Here is a 26,285-nt window from a genome sequence, read left to right on the forward strand (position 1 = left end):
GTGGTAAGAAGAAGCCCAAGAAGCAGGCCAAGGAGATGGATGAGGAAGATAAGGCATTAAGCAGAAACAGAAAGAGGAGCAGAAGAAACTCAGGGAGTTAAAAGCGAAGGCCTCAGGGAAGGGCCCCCAGGTCACAGGTGGAATTGAGAAATTTGGCAAAAAGTAAGCTGTTCCTTGTGCTTGAGGCAACGATGGTCCTTAATTCCATTCCTGTTTAAACATTTGGATCCCCTGCCATAACATCAGTTGCCACCTATAGCTAGAAAAGTGTAGTCTTATTCTTTTTTTTAAAAAATTATTTATTTATTTATTTCTGGCTGCGTTGGGTCTTCATTGCTGTGTGCGTGCTTCTCATTGTAGTGGTTTCTCTTGTAGAGCACGGGCTCCAGGCGCACTGGATTCAGTAGTTGCGGCACGCAAGCTCATTACTTGTGGCTCGCAGGCTCTAGAGCGCTGGCTCAGTAACTGAGGCGCACGGGCTTAGTTACTCTGGCATGTGGGATCTTCCCGGACCAGGGCTCAAACCCACAGCACAAATTAGGGTGCATCGGCAGATGGATTCTTGACCACTGTGCCACCAGGGAAGTCCCTGAAGTGTAGTCTTAGAACCTATTCTACATTTAAGAATAAACTTATGTTAAAAAAAAAAAAAGGAAAAAAGAAACCAGTAACTATCTGAGGTGATAGGTATGTTAATTAGCTTGATTGTGGTAACCATTTCACAATGTGTACGTATATCAAACCATTAAACTGTACAAACTGTACTGTCAAATATACCCCAGTAATTTTTTTAAAGTACATAAATAAAAATAACTTGACTGTACACATACCAAAAAATCCTCTGTTGAGTCTCGTCTTTCAAGGAGCTGATTCTCCATTAAATTCAGCATTCCTTAAAATTCTCTCATTAGTGGGCTTCCCTGGTGGCGCAGTGGTTGAAAGTCAGCCTGCTGATGCAGGGGAAACGGGTTCGTGCCCCGGTCCGGGAAGATCCCACATGCCGCGGAGTGGCTGGGCCCGTGAGCCATGGCCGTTGAGCCTGCGCGTCCGGAGCCTGTGCTCCACAACGGGAGAGGCTACAACAGTGAGAGGCCCATGTACCGCAAAAGAAAAAAAAAAAATTATCTCATTAGTGAAATTGTCTTTTCTTCAATTAAAATGGCAACCTTTAAGCATCTTGACATTATATAAGAACTAAATCCCTAAACTGGATTCATCCTAAACACCTCCATAGAGCTTTTACGTTGGATTTGTTTTTATTTCACTTGAGTGTGCAAAGTATTATTATGATGTATTATTATAATAATGATTTGCACACTCAAGCCAAAAAAAAAGGAACTCAGGGTAAAATTTTTATGAGAACCGTAAAGGAGAAATCTTAGATACTCCCTTGTGTTTGTTTGTTTTATTTTCCATTCTTTGGGACTTCCCTGGTGGCACAGTGGTTAAGAATCTGCCTGCCAATGCAGAGGACACGGGTTCGAGCCCTGGTCCAGGAAGATACCACATGCCGCGGAGCAACTAAGCAACTAACCATACTGACCCTGTGCTCTAGAGCCTGCAAGCCGCAACTACTGAAGCCCGCACGCCTAGAGCCCGTGCTCCGCACAAGAGAAGCCACCACAATGAGAAGCCCATGCACCACAAGGAAGAGTAGACCCCGCTCGCCACAACTAGAAAAAGCCCACGCACAGCAACGAAGACCCAAATTTATTTATTAAAAATAAATTTATTTATTTATTATTTATTTATTAATTTATTTATTTATTATTGAAAATAAATAAATTTATTTTTTTTAAATGGCAATCTTCAAAAGTTTTGCATTATAAAACATCAACTCTGGCATTTAAAATAAAGTAAATAAATTAAAAAAATAAATAGTAAAAAGCAAGGTGACCTCCAGTTCCTTACTCGTGTTGGGGACAAAGATCACTCAGAGTTCATCCTGAAAATCATCTAAATTTAGAGATTTCCTACCGGAGCAAAACTTTCATGCACCAGTAATAGAACCAGGCAGCCTTTCCAAAGTATGTCAGGCATGTGCTTGCAATGCTGTCACAAGCAGCGTCGAGTATCTGTCCCTGTGTGCTGGTGACCTAGGAGCCCTCGCTGTTTTCTAGGCCAGTTGCAGAGAGATCTGGGGCTGGAAGCAAAAGAGATTGCACAATAGTTAGCACAGGTGCTTATTTTTAATCACATTAGTCAGGCAAGCACTTTTTAAAACATTTTTTTAAATTTGAAAAGTGTATATATGTAGGTAGTTTTTGTTTTTGTTTTTTTTAATTGTCAAAAGCTTACTGAAAAAAACAAAGGTCTCGACCCCTACTCTTAGTCCCTTGGTCTGCATCTCAAAGGCAACCATGGTTTAAGTTCAGCGATGTGGCCTTTGAGTGTGGATATTTTATGAGCAGAGGCAAATTGCTTTTCTACATCTTGTGGGCAGTCTCTCTCTTTTTTAATCTTATAAATCCCCATTGGGAAAGACAAAAGAAGTTAGAGGACAGCACCCTGGTGAATGTTCAAAAAGTCTGGCTTTGGTTTCTAGCTTTTCTAAATCACTTCATGTCTTCAGGCTTTTTTTATCAAATATAGTTTACAAAGGCTATATGTTCTTTTACTCCTTCTTTCTTTCCTTCTTTACCCCTCCTAAAGCAAAGGACAGAGCATAGAGGACATAGCTAGAATTGGTGGGGAAGGGGACAGTAATAATAGTAATAAATTTGTTGTTATTGAGCACTTACTATATCCCAGGCACTATATTTTTTTTCTCATTTCATCTTCAAAACAATTCTATGAGGTAGGTGTTTTTATCCTCATTTTTACAGATGAGAAAACTGAGAAAGATTAAGTAATTTACACAAGACTATATAGCTAATAAGAAACAAAGCTAAGTTTTGAACCTAGACTCTTCAAGTCTAAAGCGCCAGTGGAAACACTTAGGTTTCAAATCTTCATAGGGAGATAGAGAACACGACTGTCAAAGTGCTAAGCTATGTAAGGGAGTGAAAAATAACAGCACAAATTAGGGTGGTCCTGGACTAGCAGTGTGTGGGAACTGCTCTGAGATCTGCATTAAAGTTTTTGGGAGGTTGCACTGTTCGCAACAGATGCTTCAGACAGAGCATCCAATGAGCAGTGAGAATTCTTGGGCTGGAGATAAGTGGGCCAACCTCAACCAACACAATTTCCTAAGAAACTGGATGGAGTCTTTCAAGAATAGGAAACGTCTGCTGCAGATACTCGTGGTCAGGTCTAGCCCTTTCATACCTACTGAAGGATTCTTGGAAGGCTGCCCATCAGGCAAAAGGGATGGACAAGACACAAGATGAACAAGACACACTGTCCTAAACTGCAGGCATTTGGAAGAAGAGTGCCAGAGACAGCAGAGGAACATCAAGTTGGAATTAGTACATGCCTCTTAAATGTCACAGGGTGGCAAGAAACTGGAGATGAAGTCAAAGTCTGCTGGGACCAGCAGCAGGAATTCTATGTGGACTCACAGCCATCTGTGGGACAGACTGCTGAGCAGCCTGTGGGATTATGGTCATTTTTAAAAACTGGCCTAAACTTGTGACCAGATGCCATGAGCAGGAGAAGACACTTTCCATATGTGTTCATACCTGAGAGGGTTCTGCAGCAAGTCATAGGACAAGGTGCTATGAGGTGTCCCTTGGAGAATCAGGCCTACCTAGAGCAGTCAGGGCAGGAGTAACTTCCAAAACATCAGGTTTCTTCAGAGACCAGAGGGGCCACCTAAATTCTCATTACTGGGGAAGTAATCAGGAAGAAGAGAGGGAGGTGAAATCAGATGTCCTTGGGGCAGAAGAATGAAGAGAAAAACAGGGACCAGCATCACATGCAGGGAGGAGGCAAGTATGCCTCAGTCCCCTGAAGTCAGAGCCCAGGGCTCACGGTGGTAAGCAGTCATCCTTACCTGCATCTGGTGTGGCAAGTTTGGTCACAAACAGGATCCGAGGCACCTAGGTACCAATTCCTGGCACCTCATCGACTTCAACCTGTGATGGATGGTTTCGAGAACAAAGCAAGCCTTGCCACTACACCCATACCACTCCCAAGAGAAACATTTCTTGTTTCAGAAGGAAAAGCTCGGGAGCAGGGGTAGGGAGCTCACCTTCTAGGTGGCAGAAGACTTACCTCTTTTCCCAGATCTCAAAATGGAAAATTTTCCATCTATGTCTTTCCTTGCTAAATCCTAATACTACTGTGTTTGACTCCAAGGTTTAACTGGCCTAGTAGGGCCCACGACTCTCTGGGCCTGGGTGAGACAGCCTTCCTGGTAACTATAGAGTCAGAGAGAGTCAGACCTCTGTATCCAAAAGAGCTGCAGAGATGAGTCACATCTCTCTTCACCAGAGAAGGGAGGGAAGGGGTAGGCCTCAAGACTGGAGAGGCTCAGGTACCACGAGCAAATAGTGTATTGTGTTCACTCTTGTCTCCACTCAGCACTCTGAGGAGTTATTGTGTAACAGACTTGCTGAGATGTTAAACATGTCTGTGGAGGAAAAAAGGGTGGCGGTGGAGTGCGCTGAGATAATTTGTTATTTATGGCATTCTGTATCTTCTGAAGAGTGGAACTCTCTTGTTTGAAAGGTGATGAGTGTGAAAATGCAAAGTACTGAAAAAGAGATGGCGGGGGGCGGGGTGGAAGGGTAGAGGGGATTGTCTAGGGGGAAGGTGGCAGAGATCATGGAAGGGGAGGAACCCCAATCTTGTGGCTGGACAGAGGCCCAGAGAAAGGGTGTATGGTGGGAAAAGAGGAGTAGTTGGTACCAAGGAGGAGCTGAGGTGAGGGAGCAGAGATGTTTAAAGGGAATTGTTAAGGAGTTTTGCGATGTGAGATGCTGTATAATTCTCTTTGTGAAACCTTCAGTAAAATCTCCATTCATCAAGTGCTTTGCAGCTGGGGCTTGTTGCAGGGAAGGGGCAAATGTGCCGAGCCCGTAGCTGGTCAAAGGATCCCGCTGCATTCAAGGGCTGGGTATAAACACAGTGCTAGTGCCACATTATAAAGGATGTGGGAGGTGTGCACAGCTTCACAACGGGTGAGGGAGAGAGGAGAGGATCAGAACAGGTGGCACCAGAGATGGGCCTTAAAGGATGACCAATATTTCTACTGGAATTTGGGACAGGGGGACTTCAAGTGCAAGAGACCTAGAGCAGAGGCAGGGAAGTCTGAAAGTGTGTGGTATGTCTAGGGAGTGATGATTTACTATGTCCCAACTGTTGTCTGCATGGGCAAGAGGAGCAGGCTGGAGAGAAATAAAAGAATGGCTGGAGGAGCTACGGACGCTTGGCCACCTTCAGACCTTAAAGGCTGTCATGAACGCTCTGGAGAGCAGAACAAGAAGTTCCACGTGGTATGTGCAAGAAGACAGAATATGCAGCAATATACTGTATCCCTGAAAGGAGAGGAAATTGGTCTGAAGACCCTCGGATTCCCCTCAGTAGCTACCTACTTCAAATGATCAAACTGACCTGGATGGTAAACACTGCATAAAGTACATCATGTTACAGGGGGAGGGGGGAGGGATGAATTGGGAGATTGGGACTGACATATACACACCACTCTATATAAAATAAAAAACTAATAAGAACCTGCTGTATAGCACAGGGAACTCCATTCAATACGCTGTAATGGCCTATATGGGAAAAGAATCTAAAAAAAAAAAAAAGAGTGGATATATGTATATGTATAACTGATTCACTTTGCTGTACACCTGAAACTAATGCAACACTATAAATCAACTATACTCCAATAAAATTTTTTTTTAAATCATATTACAATCACTCAATTTCAGCAGATTGCCCCTGGACTTGACACCTCTGCTTCTGTTCCAGTCCCAGCTAAGGAAAAGGCTGCCAGGCGGGCATGCTCACTGATTTGTGGGGTACGCAGAACTCCCAGGGCCCTCTACCAATGCCAAAACCACCTCTATTCCGGGGGCTGCCTGAGGAGCTCTCACACCCATCAATAGGCCCTTGCTTGTCTCCGGGACTGCTGTCCTGTGAGTCCCCTCACTCCTTTCCACTCTCAGAATTGTGATTGATCACCCTACATCCATCTGCCCCAAGAGAATCTGAGGACCTCATCATGCAGGCCAGTCCAAGGGCGTCCCAAGTGGTCTGGAGGCACTTTTATTTCTCTCAAGGCCCCTTAACCTCAAGAAGTAGAGATCACTCACCGGTTAACAGATACATATGGAACATCTATGCAACACAAAATGAATAAGACATCATCCCTGACCTCAGGCATTTCAGAGGATACTCAGTTGGGAAAGGCATGTAAATATATAGCTGACCCTTAAACAACAAGGGTTGAATTGCAAAGGTCCACTTATATGCAGATTTTTTTTTCAGTAGTAAATACTACAGTACTACACCATCCAGGGTTGGTTGACTCTGTGGATGTGGAAGCAATACAGAGGAACTGGGTATGTGGAGGACTGACTATAAACTATACACAGATTTTCAGGTGTGCAGAGGATGAGAGCCCCTAACCCCTGCATTAGTGTGATGTCACACAATTAGTGTGATGTCACACAATTAGTATGATAACTGCTGGGAAGGAGGTAAAGATGGGCTGCTGCGGGAAGAAGGAGGGGAGATACCTAGCCCAGAGGGCAATGAGGATGAATGGAGGGTTTCCTGGAAAGAGGACTCACAGGCTGACTCCTGGAAGGAAGAGCAGGAGCTAACCTAGTGAATGGGGTGAAGGGGAAGAGGGGGCATAAGGGGCATAGGGAGCAGGATATGGATGGGAATGGCCTGGAGACAGACAGCGAGAGTCCTTTGGGCAAGAGTCCTGTGGGAAGTTCACTGAGGCTGGTGTTCAGGCTGCAGAGTTGGGCCCCAGGGTGCATCAGGAAGACCCTTAAATGCTCTCTCAGGGAGTTGGAACTTTATGATGGTATTGAGGACCCCCAGGTGCTTAGCTGCCTTTCTACCCAAGGAAAAATGAAAAGCCATCCAAGAAAGGAAGTTGTATACTGTTTAACTCATCGTTGAACAATAAATACATAGTCTTAATAACATAAACATTAAATAATTAGTTAGCAGAAATGTAAGATATTGGAAGGATGGGGGACAGGGATGACAGCTCCCTTAATGGGAAATAGCCATACATTATATGGAAAGATAAATGTAAATATCAGAATAGCTCAAATTGTTGAAAGTGGCTGCTTCTGGAGAATGAAGAATGAGGAAGGGTGGGAGATGGTACTCCAGTTGTACTACTAGACTTGTAATATTTAACTTTGTAAATACACTTTTTAGACAATTATGTACCTATATTAATACATATATATATATATTTTAAATGTGTCAACCCCAGCCTCAACACTTAATAACTGAGTGACGAGGCCAAATGTTTATCCCCTATGTGGCTTAGTTTCTTCACCTGTAAAATGGGATTATAACACTATCTTGCTGGGTTATTATGAAGATTAAAGGATATACGTAAAGTGCCTAACACTCTGTCTGGAGCTTAGTAGAAACTCAATAAATGGTAGGTATTTTCATTTTTAATAACAGATGGAAAAGAGAACTAAAATGCCTGTTTAAAAGGCCTGGACACAAGCCTTCTATATTATATACACCTCTGATCACTGGAACACATCCTCTTATTTAATAAAAGCATGACTGTATTCATAAATTATGGAAGAGAGAGAAATTATAATTTTGATATCAGAAACCAAAAACTAGTTAAATGTTTCAAAATCTGGAGGTGTACTCAACCTTGAAAAAAATATTTGCTGAAACAAAAAGATAAAATAATGTCTTTTGGTGTATATATATGTCAGTCCCAATCTCCCAATTCATCATGCCCTCACCCCCGCCGCTTCCCCGGCTTGGTGTCCATACATTTGTTCTCTACATCTGTGTCTCTATTTCATATACACTAATATGCATAAAATGGATAATTAATAAGAACGTGCTGTACAAAAAAATAAATTAAATTAAATTAAAAAAAATAATACTGTCTTTTGGGGAATCAGAAAACAGGGATTTGTGAAAACTTTGTCTGATTTGCATGTACTTTTAAAATAGAAAGTTAACCCAGGATGATACAGGTGACAGTAATAGATTTACAGTGAAATTTAGTTTCCCTGCGCTGTCTAGCTACTAGGGTTGTAGTCCCTTTCATCTCTCAGATCCTCAGATTTCCCGATTCTATACCAAGGGGTCAAATTAAAAGGTCTCTAAAGCCTGGTCCCAAACTCTAGGGTTCTGAGAATTCTTGATTATGTGCTTTTGCCTAGGGACGTGGCAATAAACATCCGACTGAGGTTTCCCACTAGGCTCCTAACACGGATGCAGTTTCTTAACCTATCTCTACCTAAAACTGTTTCCGAGTCAATAGCCCTTGGATTGGATCTCAAGCCCCACGTCCGACACCCGCCCTATAGCGGGAAATCCAAGCTGCCGGGGCGGCCACCCCCCCCCCCGGAATAGGAACTACAACTCCCAGGGTCTCCCGGGGCGGGGGGCGCCCACTCGGATTGGCCAGGGTTGCGTGACGCTCAGTGTTTTGGCCCGGGCGGTCACATGTTTCCTTTGTTGTGAGGTGCGGAGGGACTGGTGGCTCGAGGAGACGCCGGCGCAGGAGACAGCGCTTCGCCGCCGGAAGCTAAGGTACGGCGGGGGCCGCCTCCAGCCTTCGCTGAGAGGTACCTGGGGATGACAGCTCCGGGACCGGCCGAAAGGCGAGGAACCGGCCAGAGCCGGGGGCGGAGGGGCGGCCGAGGTCTTGACCACGGGGATGTCTGCAGGAGGGAAGCCTGCGGTGGTCGGCCTCTCGGAGCCAGAGGAGGGGTCCGAGGAGAGATTGCGGGTGGGGCTGCAGGGCCCCTGTTTGGGGCGAGAGGTCTCCGGGGCTCCCCTGGGGGTTGTCAGCCCCGGTTCCGCAACCACACTCTGAAAGGAAGGGCACCCCCAACTCCTGACACTACCGCCCCGGAACCGCGGCGCTGCTGGCGCACCCGCCGGGGGCGGGTTGGGAGGGGCATGGCCGCCGGGGCGGGGGGTAGCAGGTGCGGGTCACCCTGGGGGACGGGGAGCAGCTGGCGGACAGGGCTGGGGAGAGGGGTCCCGCATTTTGCCGATGGGCTTCGAACGGAACGTCGCTTTTTTAATCGAAGGTAGCGCTGAGAATGCGAAGGTCTGAAATCAAACCTTCCCGCTTGGTGGGGGCGACAGTTTGATCCTAACAGGGAGGACTGACGGGTCAAGTTAGGTCCCAGGGCTGCAGGCTAGAGAATCCCCATTAAAGCAGTTGCGAAATGTGCTCGGCGCCGTCACCTGACCGTTACCCCCGCCCTCACCGCCAGCGAGCCTTTGTTTACCACCGCTCGCCTGGGGGCCCGCTCCGGGAGCCGGGCCCTAGAAAGAAGGTCCCCCGGAAGTGGGCGCGGGCGGGGGAGCGGGCGTTCCGCCGGCGGAGTCCCCGCCTAATCTCCCCTTCCCACCACTCCAGGCCTCGGTTTCTTAATTTAGTTCCTAATGGCCCCGCCCCCAGGTTCTGGACACTCGGGGCGAAGACTGTTAACGCGGCGGGGATTGGGGCCCTGCGGGTGCTTTCGGGCGGAACGACTGGGCGAGTTCCGAGTGTTTATTGGTGGGTGTCTTGTCACGAAGTGGACTTGCCCAGGCAGTTCTTCCCCGCCCCCTTGAAGGTGATCTGGAGGACACGCGAGAGCGCGCGCTCGCCTCTTGTGCAGCTGCGACCCGAACGGAGCATCTGGCGGCGCGCGCTGCCGAGTCGGGGGACTCGGGAGCTAAGCCCAGCTGACCCGCTATCCTTTGGTGGCTGCCGCGGCTTCTGCCTGAGCCTGTTCTGGGGCCCGCGGAGGACCGGAAAATTATCCCTCTTTAACTCCTGTCGCCCTGTCTACCCAGATGGTGGGAAGAAAGCCATCAGGCGAATTAGTTCCTGCCTGTTCTGTAAACAGGGTTTAAATAGCTAAATAAGGACCGTAAAGCCACATTTTAGAGTGCCTCACAGTCACTCCTGAGGCAGCGAGCTTTCGCAGTTAATGTTAGTGGATTTTAATGATTAATCACTTGCTCTCTTGAACAGCTTTTTAAAAATCATCTCTTAGTATTTGCAGCTACAGACTGTTTATGTCCACCGGCGAGGTTGGTTTTTGTCAAATACGTAAAATAGATGAAAAATCTGCTTGCTGTCGACTAAGATGTAAAATTAGAATTCTATTTTTTAAAAAAATAACTTGAGGATATCCTCCCCCCCGCCCCCCCAAAAAAGTTAAGATTCTTCTATACCCCGGTTTAGATGAGTTGTTTCCTTGTTTGGGGGATTATAGCTCACTCTTCTATGATGACAGTAATAAAATCTACAAGAACAATCATTTTAGCCACAGTGTGTTGAAGATGCGGTTTTCCTAATCTGTGATTTAATAGGTAACTTGGGTTTTATCAGATTTTATTTTCCTATAAATCTGTAGGAATTCACCCAAGACAGTGCATTTCTGTAGGAGGTAGATTGAGCGCCCTGAGTGAAGCAGGAATTGACTATGAACAGTTCTCATTGTATGCATTCTTAATTTATTTTTAAAATTCAAGTTGGGATGACTATGCCCGAAGGAGCAGCTTCTGTGATCCTGAACTGCCTCATCTCTTGTGCATTGAAGGCATTTAACATTTCTAAATAAGTACAAGTTGCAAACCTCTAACCTTTGTAAAAAATAAAACCACCACTCATAAGCCTGCTTATCCAGACAAAGCCTGCTTATCCAGACAAAGCCTGTTTAGTCTCTAAACAGGAAGAAGAAATAATATTCTGAGTTGGGGTTTACTATCAGCTTTAATTTAAACTTTCTTGGCTTTTGTCCAAGTTGCTAAAACCTTAATGCTTTTTCAGAAAACTTTGTATTAGTTTCTTTGTTTTTCTGCCATTTTATTAAAACCCAAAGGTCAAGCCTGTGAAAAACAAATACTATTCATTAAATGAGGGACTGCAGTTATTTTTTTGTATATACTCCTTTTTTAAAAAAATATTTATTTGGCTGCACCAGGTCTTAGTTGCAGCACGGGGGGATCTCTTAGTTGCAGCATGCGGGATCTCGTTTCCTGACCAGGGATCGAAATCTGGCCCCCTGCATTGGGAGCACAGAGTCTTAACCACTGGACCACCAGAGAAGTCCCTGTATGTACTTTTTTCTTACCTAGGAATTTGGGACATCCTTTTTCAATAAATATTTAGGTATGGATTGTATAAAAAATGTAAATAAAATATCCTAGTATATCCTCATAAGTATATGAAATATATAAGCATATATATTTTGTATGATTCTATTTCTGTTGTGCCTGAAACAAAGAGTATGTGGCCATTTAACAACTGTTGATATTTTAAAACCCTATTCTTTCTCCTATTAAAAACAATAGTTAGGGGCTTCCCTGGTGGCGCAGTGGTTGGGAGTCTGCCTGCCGATGCAGGGGACACGGGTTCATGCCCCGGTCCGGGAGGATCCGGCATGCCGCGGAGCGGCTGGGCCCGTGAGCCATAGCCGCTGACCCTGCGCGTCTGGAGCCTGTGCTCCGCAATGGGAGAGGCCACAACAGTGAGAGGCCCGCGTACCGCAAACAAACAAACAATAGCTAAACTAGCTTTTTTAAATTAAAGTTTGTCACTCTGCCTAAATTCATCACCCAGGGGCTACAATATTTCAGCATTTGGCACATCTTAAAGTCTGCTAAATTGATGTATAAAAGTCATTAGGCTTTGCTCTTTACTCAGTGCTTTCTAAAACTTACTTCTGTAAATAATTTGTATCACCACTAAGGTAAATAAAAATCACTGACTTCAAAGTGCTTTTATCCATAGAGAGGTCACGAAAAATGTTGGATCTCAAACTTGTTCAAGTGGCAGAGTACTGGGTCATGTCCTTGCTGATTTAATTCTAATAAGAGAACCAAAAACAATTTTTAAAAAAAAATTATTTATTTTGTTTATTTTTATTTTTGGCTGCGTTGGGTCTTCGTTGCTGCGCGCGGGCTTTCTCTAGTCGCGGCAAGCGGGGGCTACTCTTCGTTGCCATGCTCAGGCTTCTCATTGCGGTGGCTGCACATTGCGGAGCACAGGCTCTAGGTGTGCGGGCTTCAGTAGTTGTGGCACGTGGGCTTCAGTAGTTGTGGCTCGCGGGCTCTAGAGCACAGGTTCAGTAGTTGTGGCACATGGGCTTAGTTGCTCTGCGACATGTGGGATCTTCCCGGACCAGGGCTCGAACCCGTGTCCCCTGCATTGGCAGGTGGATTCTTAACCACTGAATCACCAGGGAAGCCCCCAAAAACAATTTCGCTAAAAGAAAAGATAACTATATATCTACAGGTCTTAAGATTTTAAAATAAAACAATGCATTAGATATCTTCTAGCAAGATAAAACCAAGGACATTAAGTTTACATGTCAAGTCGGTTCAGTAGGACAGCTTTATATCAAGTATGATGATTAACAATTTTTTTTCCTTCCTTTGGGGGTTGGGGAATATTAGTAGCCAAAAGTTTTAAAGCAAGGGAGCGAAACAGTGAATGGATAAGTTCAATTTTTTTGTTCTGTGATTTGGGAGAAGACAGTATTCTTTTTTCAGTTATAGAACCATAATTGTTTAGTCTGACACATTGCTTAAGAACTCCTGAATTTTTCATCATCAGATACCTCTTATTTCTCTTTCTCTCATTAATCAAAGTAATAATGTATTGACTATTTCAGGTTCATGTAAACAAGGGATAATCACTTGCTATAATTCTAGACAAAGAAATTTAAGGGTTTTTTTTGGTTTCTGATATCTTATGGTGAGTATGTTATTGGTGGTTTCATTAAGAAAAAGAGAAATGTTGAAAATAACAGCTTGAAGACTGGACTTTAGGTGTTGCATTTGTAAAATTTGGTTCAGGAACCACTACTCCAAGAGTAAAGGTTTAAATTGAAGAGTATAAATTTACAACTTTTAAAAAGTGGTCATTAAATAGAATGGTTCAAATAAATTAGCGTTTGAGAAAATGTGGTGAAAAAAACTGCTTGGTTTCAGATACTTCCATGTTAAATATTTCCTAGTTATTTTTAAATAATAGATTTACTATGTTACAGTGTTTTCTGACTTTCCTTCTGTTGAGTTACTGTATATCTTTAAAGATAAAACTCTTAATTCTTTAGTAATTTTGCTGTTTCTGCTATGTTGTTCTTCATTCAAAGTTCAATTTGAGAAAATGGAGTAGTAGTGTGGAGCATAGCATGTAGCAATTCATTACTGCAAGTTGCAGGGACCATGTTAGTCAAAATGTTGTTAGTTTCCTTTACCATCTGGTGTTTATTAGTCTTTGTAAACCCCTCACTAATCCATGCTATCTTAAGGCTAATAGTAACTTGTTTCTTTGTATAGGGGTCCTGCATGCTAAAGGAAAAATAAGCTTGATTGCAGTTCTACACTCTAAAATCAATTCTGATACTATATAACACCTTTGGACCTCCTACACTGACCTCCTTGGTCCCTAGCCCTTACTGATTAGGTTGGTAAGTATTACCTAAAAACCCTGCAGAAAATGCCCGGGTGAGTTGCCTTGCCCTTCTACTCCTTAAGGTATAATTCTAGACTAGATCAGTCATGAGAGAATGTATTCCCATTTGCACTCCAGCAGAAAAACAATTTGTGTTTTCTGCTAGAGAAACACTGAAAATTTGAATCTATTGTAGTATCAATCTTTGAGTTCTTGTTTGATTCTAATCTTAACCAACCCCATAGCATCTAAAATTGGATCTGAATCCAATATTCACCACCCCAGTGGCAGACAGGGGGTAGGCTTTCTAGAATTGTTTCTTGAATTGACTTGAATCCCTACATTGGCTCAGGATCTTATTGTCTTATTGGGGGAAAAACTTACTTAGCTAGGACTAACAGTCCCCTAATTTGACCAAGTTGAAATATTCTTCACCAAGATATACACAAGTTAGATTGACTTTTGCAAATAAGGAAACAAGCAAGATAACATTCACTTCGCAATCAAACAATAATCAGGGTATAGAGATGTGTGTTTGTGTATACATGTAGAAAAAAATCAGTAGTCCATATCTTGGTTTTCTGGATCCACTTTTGAATTTGTCTAAACTTGTTAAGAATTTATGAGTTCTATTTATAGATATCTAGGCCAGAAACCAGAATCACTTGTGCTTAAATACTGTTGGTATTCTGTGTACAGTTCAAGGTTCCAGTATTCTCTCTTAAGCATTCCTCTCTTCCCCTTCCAACAACAACAATGAAAAATTGTGCTGAATTTGTTGGTTTCTACAGGTACTAAAGTCTATAAGGATCAAAAAAGCAGAAGAAATATGCATTTATATACTAAAAGATTTAACATAATTACTTGATAAGCATGGTGATTCTATATGGATAATCTAGATAACTAAGAATTAAAAACTGAAATGTTTTTTCCTGAATTACCCAGAATACTTGAGATTTTGTCATTGCTTTCATAGTTATATAAAACATATAATGACTAAACTGTTTGCTTTGGGTAGTATTGATAGACCAACTCAGAATTATTTAATGACCCCAAACTCAGATGAAACATTAGTTACCAGACATTCTTCAAATATCCAGTGCAGAGTTATCATAGGATATGTTTCCTCATCTCAATTCCACCGTTAGCTTGATGTTGACATGAATATTTGTTTACTCATCTTTCACTCAAGAAACCTTACTGCAGGGTAAAATTGTCAAGTAAGGAAGTTGATAAATAAGGAAACTATTTTAGATATAGCATAAAGTTATTAATTTGCTTTAAGGATTATTCAGGATTGGTTTTCCTATGCAGAAGTTAACTTCCAGTCACAAACTGAAATCTACTAAAACCTTCTTTCAACATATTAGTAAATAACACCAATTATACACAAAGTGATTACTATCTGATTTATGTGTTGCTGTTTTCCATTTATTTTAGGTGTGGAAAAACTGGGGCTTTGATCAAGCAAATGCTAAAAAGGTATTATATTTATAACGTTTATAAACTCTCTAAGCATTGTTATTAGAAAATGTAAATCATTTTCCTTCAACCAGGGGTCACAGACTATCAGAGTAACAGGGAACAATTCTATCCTCAAGATCAGATAGGAAGGCAGCATCACAGACTTTTCTGTTACCAAATAAACTTCTTTTTTTTTTTAATAAATTTATTTATTTTTGGATGTGTTGGGTCTTCGTTGCTGCATGCGGGCTTTCTCTAGTTGAGAGCGCAGGCTCAGTGGTTGTGGCTCATGGGCTTAGTTGCTCCGTGGCATGAGGGATCTTCCCGGAACAGGGCTCAAACCCAACCCATGTCCCCTGCATTGGCAGGCGGCTTCTTAACCACTGTGCCACCAGGGAAGCCCCCAGATAAACTGTTTACACACTCCTTTCTACTCCTTCCAAATATCCTCAGTCCCTATTCTACCATTTCTCCAGTCCAAAAGACACTAAAATAAGTTATCTCCCTTCATTTTTCTGGGACATAGGCCAAAAACAGGTAATTTTTAAATCTACCTAGCAATCTGAAACTAGGTCTACAACATTTATGAGTTCTGTAGTTGGAAATAAACTCTAGAGTACTCTTAACCAGAAGAATCTTTCTCTTAAAATTCTTCCTTTCAAGTGAGAGTTTAGTTCCAAGAATAAAGCTCCTGAAAGAAATGAGAGAAAGAAAGGGATACTACCTTTTCTAGACAAATTATGTGTCTTTGGCAGTCAGTCATTGAGAGTCCAGTCACCCTTGCATCCACTAACTTATGTAGGTATTATTTTCAGTCATTATATTTCTTGGGAACAAACATTGTCTCATGTTTTGCCTACTTATTTACTACTTTTTCCTGATGGGAATAATGATGCTTTGATATTTGCTAAATTTTTAGAAGAATTCAGTCTAATTTTAAAGTCTACTGAATTACATCTGGAAGCCCAAAGGATACACTCTGAAATGCATCTCATATTCCTAAGACACAATTGCATAAATCATTTAGTGTGTCATCAATACAAAGAGTTTATATTTCGTGCTGTTGTGGACTAGTTCATGGAAGAGTTCTCAGAAAGTCCAGAGAAAGTGAGGCTGTCCAAAAAGCCACACAGAAGCTTCTTGGAAGGAAATAGCCCAGATCTATGAGATAGTCTCTTTTACATACAAAGCAGTAGACAAGTATCTTGTTGCTGTTGAATGCATTTAATACCAGGTGATTTTATAGCTATTCTAATTCAGGATTTTCTGGTAAAGCAGTGGAAGACCTCTTGGCAGTCAACAATCAAAGAAAATAGCCGTGAGAATTCAGGGGCAGAAAATAGCATAAAAAGACCTTTAACTTATATAAAATTTTAATCAGCCTTATATTAATCCAACTCACTCAATATGCTATCCCCAAATTTATCAGATACAGATACAATAAGATACCAGATAACAAATACCAGATACAGAAAATTATTGGATACAGAAAGCAGAGTGTCTTTTCATTTATGTTTTCCTACTTGTCACTTTTAGCCAAAGGGAAATTCTTAGTACTTGCAGTATGTTATTTTGTTTTGCATTCTGAACACATTTTCATTTAAACTTTGAGAAAGCAAAAATGTATGGGGGCTTTCCTGGTGGCACAGTGGTTAAGAATCCGCCTGCCAATGCAGGGGACACGGGTTCGAGCCCTGGTCTGGGAAGATCCCACATGCCACAGAGCAACTAAGCCCATGTGCCACAACTACTGAGCCTGTGCTCTAGAGCCCATGAGCCACAACTGCTGAGCCCACACACCACAACTACTGAAGCCCATGTGCCTAGAGCCCGTGCTCCTCAACAAGAGAAGCCACCACAATGAGAAGCCTGCACACTGCAACAAAGAGTAGCCCCCGCTCGCCGCGATTAGAGAAAGCCCGCGCACAGCAATGAAGACCCAATGCAGCCAAAATTAAATATAAATATATATATTTTTTAAATGTATGGAGGTAGAAGCCAATTACAAATAACACTTTGGATCACATATCAACTTATAGAGATTTGTGAAAAGAGAGTAGGAGTAGAAGAACCACCTTAAAAATCAAAATTTAAGAGAATTGATAGCTATAGTCCAGTGCCTCAATCCATCAGTTACCTATTCAGAGCCGTTTTTGAGGGAGATTTGAGTATGTTTCTTATCAGTGAAAGGGAGCAGGGCATAAATAACATACATTTAAAAAAATCTAAAAACCCAGTACTATATAATTATAGTGCAGATTTTGGGTAAAATAGAGGCAGACAGAGGATAAATAAATACTTATCATTTGACATACGTGCCTCCTTTTTTCTATGCCTAGATGTAATGATACTTAAATTTTTTTATTTTCTTTGCGTATTTTTAAAAATATTTATTTATTTGGTTGTGGCAGGTGGGCTCCTTAGTTGTGGCACATGGACTCCTTAGTTGCGGCTCACCAGCTTCTTGGTTGCAGCATGTCGGCTCCTTAGTTGCGGCATGCATATGGGATCTAGTTCCCTGACCAGTGATCGAACCCGGGACCCCTGTATTGGGAGTGCAGAGTCTTATCCACTGCACCCCTCTTTGCATATGTTTTTTGTTTGTATGTTTTTGTGTATTTTTTTTCTTTTTCCAGCAGTAAAAACATTTATACATACATACATCTATACTATAATTTGTGCCTACGTAGCATACAGAGAGCTTCATAAGTCTCCCAGCTGCTTTAGATAAAAATTCTTAGAGACCTACCTAGAATGGGGAGAATCTGAGAAAAATTCTTATCAAATACCCCTAGTCCAGCTCTAACTCTTGCTTCAGTTTTTTTTTTAACATCTTTATTGGAGTATGATTGCTTTACAATGGTGTGTTAGTTTCTGCTGTATGACAAAATGAATCAGCTATACATATACATATATCCCCATATCTCCTCCCTCTTGTGTCTCCCTCCCACCCTCCCTATCCCACCCCTCTAGGTGGACACACAGCACCGAGCTGATCTCCCTGTGCTATGCGGCTGCTTCCCACTACCTATCTGTTTTACATTTGGTAGTGTATTTATACCCTTTTGCATATGTTTTGATATCTGCTTTTTACTTACTACCTGGTTAATGCTTCCCCATGTCATTAAATAGTCTATATAGTTTTTAATGGCTGCAGGGACTGTGTTCCATCCTTAATATGTACTATGGTTTAACTCATCCGCTATTGTAGGGTACTTAGGTTGTTTTAAGTATTTTCTATTAATACAGCATTGAACAACTATAAATAAATCTTTCCGTATAATCCTGATTATTTCCTTAGGATAGATTGCTAGAAAGCAATCTATCTACTTACTGTTCAAACAACATACATATTTTTAAAGGCCATTGATAGATATAGCTGAATTCTTCTTAGCAGCACTATGTTAAAATAATAAACATTTATATTAGGGTTTGAATGTACTCAAGTTCTGTGTCTTACAGCATTCTGACTTAACTCTACATTCAGTAACTGAAACCCAGTTGTGTAAAAGGGAAACAGAAGGTTATTAGTAATTCACAACTTACATAGCATCTTTTCAACTGGGGGGTTTTAAGGACTACTATTGCAAATTACCCCTAATGTTCTAATTGTATAAATTTTTATTTATCAGTTTTTATTAAAATGAGATATAGTGCTCTAAAGCCTGTATGAAATATATTGATTGTATAATTTTATTGTAGTGTTTACATCAAAATGAAATGTCAGTTGAGTACTGAACTTTCTACATATTGAAATGGGTTAATTTTTTTTACTTTTAGCCACATAAGGAAGATCCTTAACAGTTATTTCTCAACAATTATATAGTCAACTGATGTAACAATGGTACTAATATTGGGACGAAGACTAAACAGAGAGGATCTCGGAGTGCGTGATTCACCAGCAACAAAGCGTAAAGTTTTTGAAATGGACCCTAAATCTCTGACAGGCCGTGAGTTTTTTGACTTCTCTTCAGGATCATCCCATGCTGAAAACATACTCCAGATATTTAATGAATTCCGAGATAGTCGTTTGTTCACAGATGTTATCATTTGTGTGGAAGGAAAAGAATTTCCTTGCCATAGAGCTGTTCTCTCAGCCTGTAGTAGCTACTTCAGAGCTATGTTTTGTAATGACCACAGGGAAAGCCGAGAAATGTTGGTTGAGATCAATGGTATTTTAGCTGAAGCTATGGAATGTTTTTTGCAGTATGTTTATACTGGAAAAGTGAAGATCACTACAGAGAATGTACAGTATCTCTTTGAAACATCAAGCCTTTTTCAGATTAGTGTTCTCCGTGATGCATGTGCCAAGTTCTTGGAGGAGCAACTTGATCCTTGCAATTGCTTAGGAATCCAGCGCTTTGCTGATACCCATTCCCTCAAAACACTCTTCACAAAATGCAAGCATTTTGCATTACAGACTTTTGAGGATGTGTCCCAGCATGAAGAATTTCTTGAGCTTGACAAAGATGAACTTATTGATTATATTTGTAGTGATGAACTTGTCATTGGCAAAGAGGAGATGGTTTTTGAAGCCGTCATGCGTTGGGTCTATCGTGCTGTTGATCTGAGAAGACCACTGTTACATGAGCTCCTGACACATGTGAGACTCCCGCTGTTGCATCCCAACTACTTTGTTCAGACAGTTGAGGTGGACCAACTGATCCAGAATTCTCCTGAGTGTTATCAGCTGTTGCATGAAGCAAGACGGTACCACATACTTGGGAATGAAATGATGTCCCCAAGGACAAGGCCACGCAGGTAAGAAGACTGTTTACATATTAACTACAATATAATTAACAAAAATTTTTGTTTTTAAAATATTTTAAAACTTCCTGAGTGTAATCTCAGTGTAGTCATTTATATGTATCATCTGCATGTTGCTTTATATAATTTGAGATTTGTTTTGGATTACAAATCATTAGAATTTCTCTCCCAGTGAAGACTAGATTCAACAATAGCATTTTTCGTTACTGTTATTCTGAGCTACGAGATGGCACTGCAGAGGGTCTTTGCAGCTATGTATGTTTCAACATATTTAATTTCTCTTAACCTTTGTAGGGTAACAAATTTATTCCACTTTTTTTTTCCCTGAAGATCTTTGGATGTAAGGTAGCTAGACTTTGTTAGACTCTGTTGGACTGCCTCTACTTATAAAAAACAATTTGTATATTCACAGACTAACCGTTTTCCTAACAGATAGCATGAAATATAGAGGTGAAGTAAGTAAGCTAATATAGATTGAGGGGGTTCTCAGATGTAAAACCAAGGCTTCAGATCTTTTCTCATTGCCACAGTTACTAGATTTGAAACACCTATAGATTTTAATTCATAAATTGTAGAAAAATAATCTCTATGCCTTAATAAGGGAAGGAATAGTATTAAACGTGTTTTACTGTGAATAAGCCAAAATTGGCTATTGTGAAAAATATTATAGTAAAGAATCTTTTAAATATTTTTCTAACAAAGCTAACTTTTTTGGTGTGTTTGGTAAAAAACACATAACATAAAATTTACCATCCTAACCATTTTTAAGTGTACTGTTTAATAGTGTTAAATATATTCACATTGTGTGAAACTGATGTTTATTTTCCCATACCACCTCCACTTTTTCTATAAATTTACTATAACGTAGCTCTCAAACCACATTTTTGGCATTGATTTTGATTATCATTCTTTTGGCATGTGATTAAAATTCAGCATATTGTGAGATAGCATGTTTTTAATTAAAATTCAACATACTGTGAGATAACATGTCTTTAAAATCTACACTAGTTTGGATATAGCAATATTTAATCTGTTTCTTCATATGTAAAATGAAAATTATGATAAATGGTGCTTACTTCACAGGTTTTGCCATTGAAACTATTTAATGCAGTAATCCTTAAGCTTCTCAGCATAGAAAGTGGTACATAGGAAGTGCTTTAAAAATTATTGGCCATTATTATTTATATAGTGTAGTGTTGGTCTGACCCACTTTAAGAAAACTCCCAGTACTTTACAGTCTGAACTTCTTTATAAATTGGATACAATATTGAGTAACTATTATTACAAAAATTAACGTAGGGGCTTCCCTGGTGGCGCAGTGGTTGGGAATCTGCCTGCCAATGCAGGGGACACGGGTTCGAGCCCTGGTCTGGGAAGATCCCACATGCCGTGGAGCAGCTAAGCCCGTGAGCCACAACTACTGAGCCTGCGCGTCTGGAGCCTGTGCTCCACAACGGTAGAGGCCGCGACAGTGAGAGGCCCGCACACTGCAATGAAGAGTGGCCCCCACTCGCCGCAACTGGAGAAAGCCCTCGCACAGAAACGAAGACCCAACACAGCCAAAAATAAATAAATTTATTTTTTTAAAAAAATTAACGTAATATTTCTTCGTATTAGGGTTAGAGTGCATTTTCTCTTCAAAGTCAGGCTACTTTAGTTAAAAGTAATTGTTTTATAAGAAAGAAATATAAAGACTTCCCTAGTGATGCAGTGGTTAAGAATCCACCTGCCAATGCAGGGTACACGGGTTTGACCCCTGGTCTGGGAAGAACCCACATGCTGTGGAGCGACTAAGCCCGTGAGCCACAACTACTGAGCCTGCACTCTAGAGCCCGTGAGCCACAAATACTGAGCCTGTGCACCACAACTACTGAAGCCCACGTGCCTAGAGCCTGTGCTCCGCAACGAAGAGTAGCCCCCATTTGCCGCAACTAGAGAAAGCCCGCACGCAGCGACGAAGACCCAACGCAGCCAAAAAAAATAAAACAAATTTAAAAAAAAGAAATATAAAATACTTTACTCCTAGTCTTTTAACAAAGAACAAAAACTGCAGTTTTATTCTATAAAATATACTGATGATTTTTTTTAAGTTCTTCCATTTAGGACTGTTAAGAGACTTCGACTGAGCCTGAGAATGTGACAGACCAAGGTTCTTAAATGTATTACTTAAGAAAGCTAAACAGCTTTGGGACTGTTCCAGAACTTTTCTGGGCAAACAGGGTCTTTCCAAGGGTAGAATCGTATACTTTTACAAACAGAATCCCCTGTGGCAGACAGAATGGTTTTGGGTCAAATAGAGTTAATAATATCTATCCCCCATATCTCCCATCTGCATAGGATTAGAATAGGGACCAAGGAATATATGTTGTAGAATCAAAAGTCATTTATATTAAAATTATTTGTTTATAAAGATATGACCGGAATGAAATCAGAGTACAGCCTAAAGGTAATTAGCCTTACGTTATAACTAGAGAATTTTCTGATTTTCTTAGTTATTTGATTTACAAAATTACAATTTTAAGGGATCCAATTTTTAAGGGAACCAATCCATTTCATACAGTGAAACACATCTATATAAGATTATGATATCACTTTTCTTTAGGAGGCCAGCAGGAAAAAAATCAAACTATAGTTTTATTGAATTTGCAAACTATTGTAAATATAATAGCAGATATTTATTTTATGTAAATCTTATATTTTATGTATTACGTGAGGAATCTGGAGGAATCCTTTATTTTACAACTCTGCCATCACCTTCTATCCTTTATATTCTGTCTTCCACTTACCTGTTACTGCATGTTAGTACTAATCACTACGAATTTCCTTATCTGAACAATATGTATTATTTATACAGGTTCTCATCTTTCTGAGAAGCTACAAACTTTGTAAGAGGAGTGATGCCTCCACTTCTTCAACTGCAGCTCACTCCTCTGACTTCTGCTCCAGTCAGTCTACTGAAACTCCTCTCAATCAGGTCATCAGTGACCTTCTGTTTGTTATTTGTTAGCCTCTTTTCAGTCTTTATTCACCTTGATCTCTGTTTAGGATCTGACATTTTTAATTGCTTTAATCTGTCTTGAAACTCTCTTCCATTAGCTTCAGGAGTACAATTTCCCTCATGGTCCTCTTCTCTAGCTACTCATTTTCAATTTGATAGCACTTTTTCTAGTGTCTGAAATGTTGATATTTCCTTGGTTAATCTCTCTTCGTCTTGCCTTGATACTTTCCTAGATGATCTCATCTATTCTCATGGTTTTGATTACCATGCTTGCTATTGACTATCAAAACTATATCTCCAGCCCAGACTTTTTCATTTGTTCAGTCATTCAGCCAATGTTTTTTTTTTAATTATATACATATAGTTATACATATATAAAATATATATATTTACTTGAAGATGCATCTTTAAAACAATAACATAGGCAAAATTAACCTCAAAGTTAAGAATCATTCTTTCATATTATTTAATATCCAATCCATATTCATATTTCCCCAGTCTTTTCCAAACTGTCCTTTAATGAACCTGGATCCAGTCCAGGACTACTTATTGCACCTGGTTATTTCCATGAAGTCTTTTATTTCAAAAGTTTCTTTTTTATGATTCTGACTTGTTCATGGTCAAGTTGACCAGAAAAATATTCCACCTTCTGTATTAGTCTGATTGCTTCCTTATGGTGTCACTTAGCTGCATTTAGCTGTTTCCTGGAAACTGGAAGTTAGCTTCAGCTCGATGGAGACAAGTTAAATATTTTTGATTAGAATTCATCCTAGGTAATGTATATATCACATTGCATCACGTTGGGAGACACAGCGTATCTGGTTGTTCCACCATTAGTGATGGCAAAGATCAGCTCTGGATTAGGGTAGTGACAGTCCCATCCCACCACTGTGCAGTTAGGTTATACTCTTCACATCATCCAGTATTTCTTTAGTGTTTATTGTGTGCCAAGTATTTTCCAGAGCTCAAGCCATACTGGATAGTCTGCCTATATACATCCATGTGTCTCAAATGGCAGAAAAAAACCCAAGATACATTATATTAGAAGTGGAGTGTGATGGCAGGTTTCTAGGAAGAGGCTATAGAACATAAGACCATGAAAACTTTGATAATCGGTACTGCCAGTTGTAAACCTTGGGTATATAAAGAAGAAATAGTGGAGACCAATCACAGAAGGAGTAAAGCTTAGGAATAGTTGTTTTTACTAATATATGTTATACAACTTTAAATTTCTGTACTAATGTATAATAGTGTTTTTAATAAACACATAGTGCAAGCCCCACGATGTGTCAAAAGTACTGGCTTCAGAATCAGATAGACCTCTGGACTAGAACCTAGCTCTAATAACTAGTTAATTCTGTGATGCTGGGCAAAGCACTTTAACTTCTCTATGTGTCAGTTTCCTCATCTGTAAAATAAGCATAATACCATCTACCTTGTAAGATTGTTATGAGGACTAGAACTGTCATATGAAAAATGCATAACCTAGTATTTGACACAAAAATGCTTAATAAAAATTATTGCTGGTTTTGTGAATAATCAAAATACATTTTAAATTTGAGCTATACTGTTATAGAATAGGAAATGTGGTTTGAGAGACAGAAATGCTTGCTATCAAATGGTTTATTTTAAGTATAAATTGTTCATACTATGGAAAAATATCTGCCACACTCCATTAAACAATAGAGATAGCTAAGATTTAATAAGTTCATCACTTTGAGTTTGGAATTGGTTAATTAAGTACTTGTCTCTTCTAATACTTTCTACTACCTCTTGTCTGATAAGCAGTTACTATATAATGAAAATAGGAACCTGATTGTCATAATGAGGACAAGGTTCAAGTTCTTATTGAGTAAATCAGTGAGAAGACTAAGGTTAAGATTTTTTTTAAGAAATAAAATTTTAGAACTGAGTGTTCTGAATTTTTGTTCCAGTCCCTTTTAAGACTGATAATCTACTATATCATCGGATGCATGATTTACCATTTTTATACATGTTAGTTCATTGTTATTTTGAATTCATTTTTACATAAAAGTACTGTATACATGCCTAAGTCTCACTCTACTTGACCCTTGATATATCAGTTCTCATCCCAAAGGATATCTCCCTGTTACCAGTATTTTTTAACTTTTTAGAAATATTCTTTGCATATAGAAGTATGTGTGTGTGTGTGTGTGTGTGTGTGTGTGTGTATGTATGTACACATACGTCTCTACTGTTCTTTATACAGACCGTAGTGTACTTCTCTCACAGTTCCTGCACCTTGTTTTTAATCACTTAAAAATATCTTGGAGTTGGGCTTCCCTGGTGGCGCAGTGGTTGGGAGTCCGCCTGCCAATGCAGGGGACACGGGTTCGTGCCCTGCTCCGGGAAGATCCCACATGCCATGGAGCGGCTGGGCCCGTGAGCCATGGCCGCTGAGCCTGCGCGTCTGGAGCCTGTGCTCTGCAACGGGAGAGGCCACAACAGTGAGAGGCCCGCGTACCGAAAAAAAATCTTGGAGGTTGTTCTATATTAGCACTTATAGATCTTCATTCTTTTTTTTTTTACTCTTCATTATGGAAAATTTCAAATTCATTCTTTTTAAAGAGATGTATAGTATCACATTTATGGATACCATAATTTATTTAATCCATCCCTTGGTGATGGACATTTGGGTTGTTTCCAGATTTTTTTCGTTGCAAACAGTGCTCAGTGAATATTCTTATACATATGTCTGATAATTTATAGCATAAATTACTAGAAGTGGAATTGCTCAGTCAGAGGTTATGTGCATTTTAAATTTTGGTAGATATTGTAAAAATTGACTTCCAATTTATACTTCATCTAAAAATACGAAAGTCCCTATTTCTTCACTCCTTTCCCAGCACAGTGTATTATTAGTTTTTGTAAATCTTTGCTACTCTGGAAAGTGAAAATTTATATCCCATAATTTTGATTTGCCTTTCTTTAATGTGGAAGATTGAGCCTCTTTTCCTGAGTTTGAAAACCATTTGTAGGTTGTTTTTTTCTGCAGTTCATTGAACTCTAGTGTATCAGAATTCTGATTGCAAGTAATTGAAACCAGCTCACCAGCTGTAATCATAGAAGGCAGATATATGTATTAAAAGGGTCCAGGAAGTCGTTATCTTGTAGAACCTGAGGGCAGAAATTCAACAGGACTTCCAAGAAGACTAGAACAGGCTACGGAAAAGCCATCAGAAACCAAGCTGTGTCTTCTTCACGCTTGCCTCTGCTTTTCTCTGCATTTCTGCATCATTCTCTCTCACTAGTCTGGTTGAATATGACCACTCATGGGATTTGGTTTCTATATTACAAGTTCAGTCACTCAGAGAGACTGAATGTCTCCCATCTCATGTGGAGAGATAATCTCTGATTCAGCTAGACAGCCTTCTCTGAACAGTTACCTGTGGCCTTGGGAGCAGGATCATGTAGCAGAAAAGTGATAGCAGAAATGCTTGTCCCATATGTAAGAGCAGACAACCCAGTAGTGGCTATTAATAGAAAGGTATGGGTTTTCTCCTTTTT

General features: G+C 40.4%; 1 protein-coding gene and 1 long non-coding RNA gene across 6 annotated transcripts in view; one reads left to right on the plus strand and one right to left on the minus strand.

Annotated features, from left to right (window-relative positions):
- Window positions 1–1,832: 1,832 nt before the first annotated feature.
- On the minus strand, window positions 1,833–4,411 carry LOC132520509 (uncharacterized). The gene is made up of 4 exons (XR_009540558.1): window positions 4,156–4,411; window positions 3,935–4,016; window positions 3,621–3,767; window positions 1,833–2,143 (listed from the first exon to the last, which is right to left on the minus strand). It is a non-coding gene; the product is annotated as an uncharacterized LOC132520509 (long non-coding RNA).
- A 4,174-nt stretch (window positions 4,412–8,585) lies between these two features.
- Window positions 8,586–26,285, plus strand: part of KLHL24 (kelch like family member 24) — a 39,175-nt gene continuing 21,475 nt past the window's right edge. For 2 of the 5 annotated variants that reach the window (XM_060150104.1, XM_060150108.1), the window contains exons 1-4: window positions 8,586–8,652; window positions 13,414–13,544; window positions 14,969–15,010; window positions 18,773–19,753. In XM_060150104.1, coding sequence (XP_060006087.1) covers window positions 18,834–19,753 — 920 coding nt within the window. In that variant the 5' untranslated portion in view covers window positions 8,586–8,652; window positions 13,414–13,544; window positions 14,969–15,010; window positions 18,773–18,833. Of the gene's footprint in view, window positions 8,653–8,700; window positions 8,852–13,310; window positions 13,545–14,968; window positions 15,011–18,772; window positions 19,754–26,285 lie in introns of those variants that run through there. The other 3 variants (XM_060150106.1, XM_060150107.1, XM_060150105.1) reach the window with 3 other exon arrangements.

The sequence above is a fragment of the Lagenorhynchus albirostris genome, chromosome 5, assembly GCF_949774975.1.
Source record: "Lagenorhynchus albirostris chromosome 5, mLagAlb1.1, whole genome shotgun sequence".
Lineage (NCBI taxonomy): Eukaryota > Metazoa > Chordata > Mammalia > Artiodactyla > Delphinidae > Lagenorhynchus > Lagenorhynchus albirostris.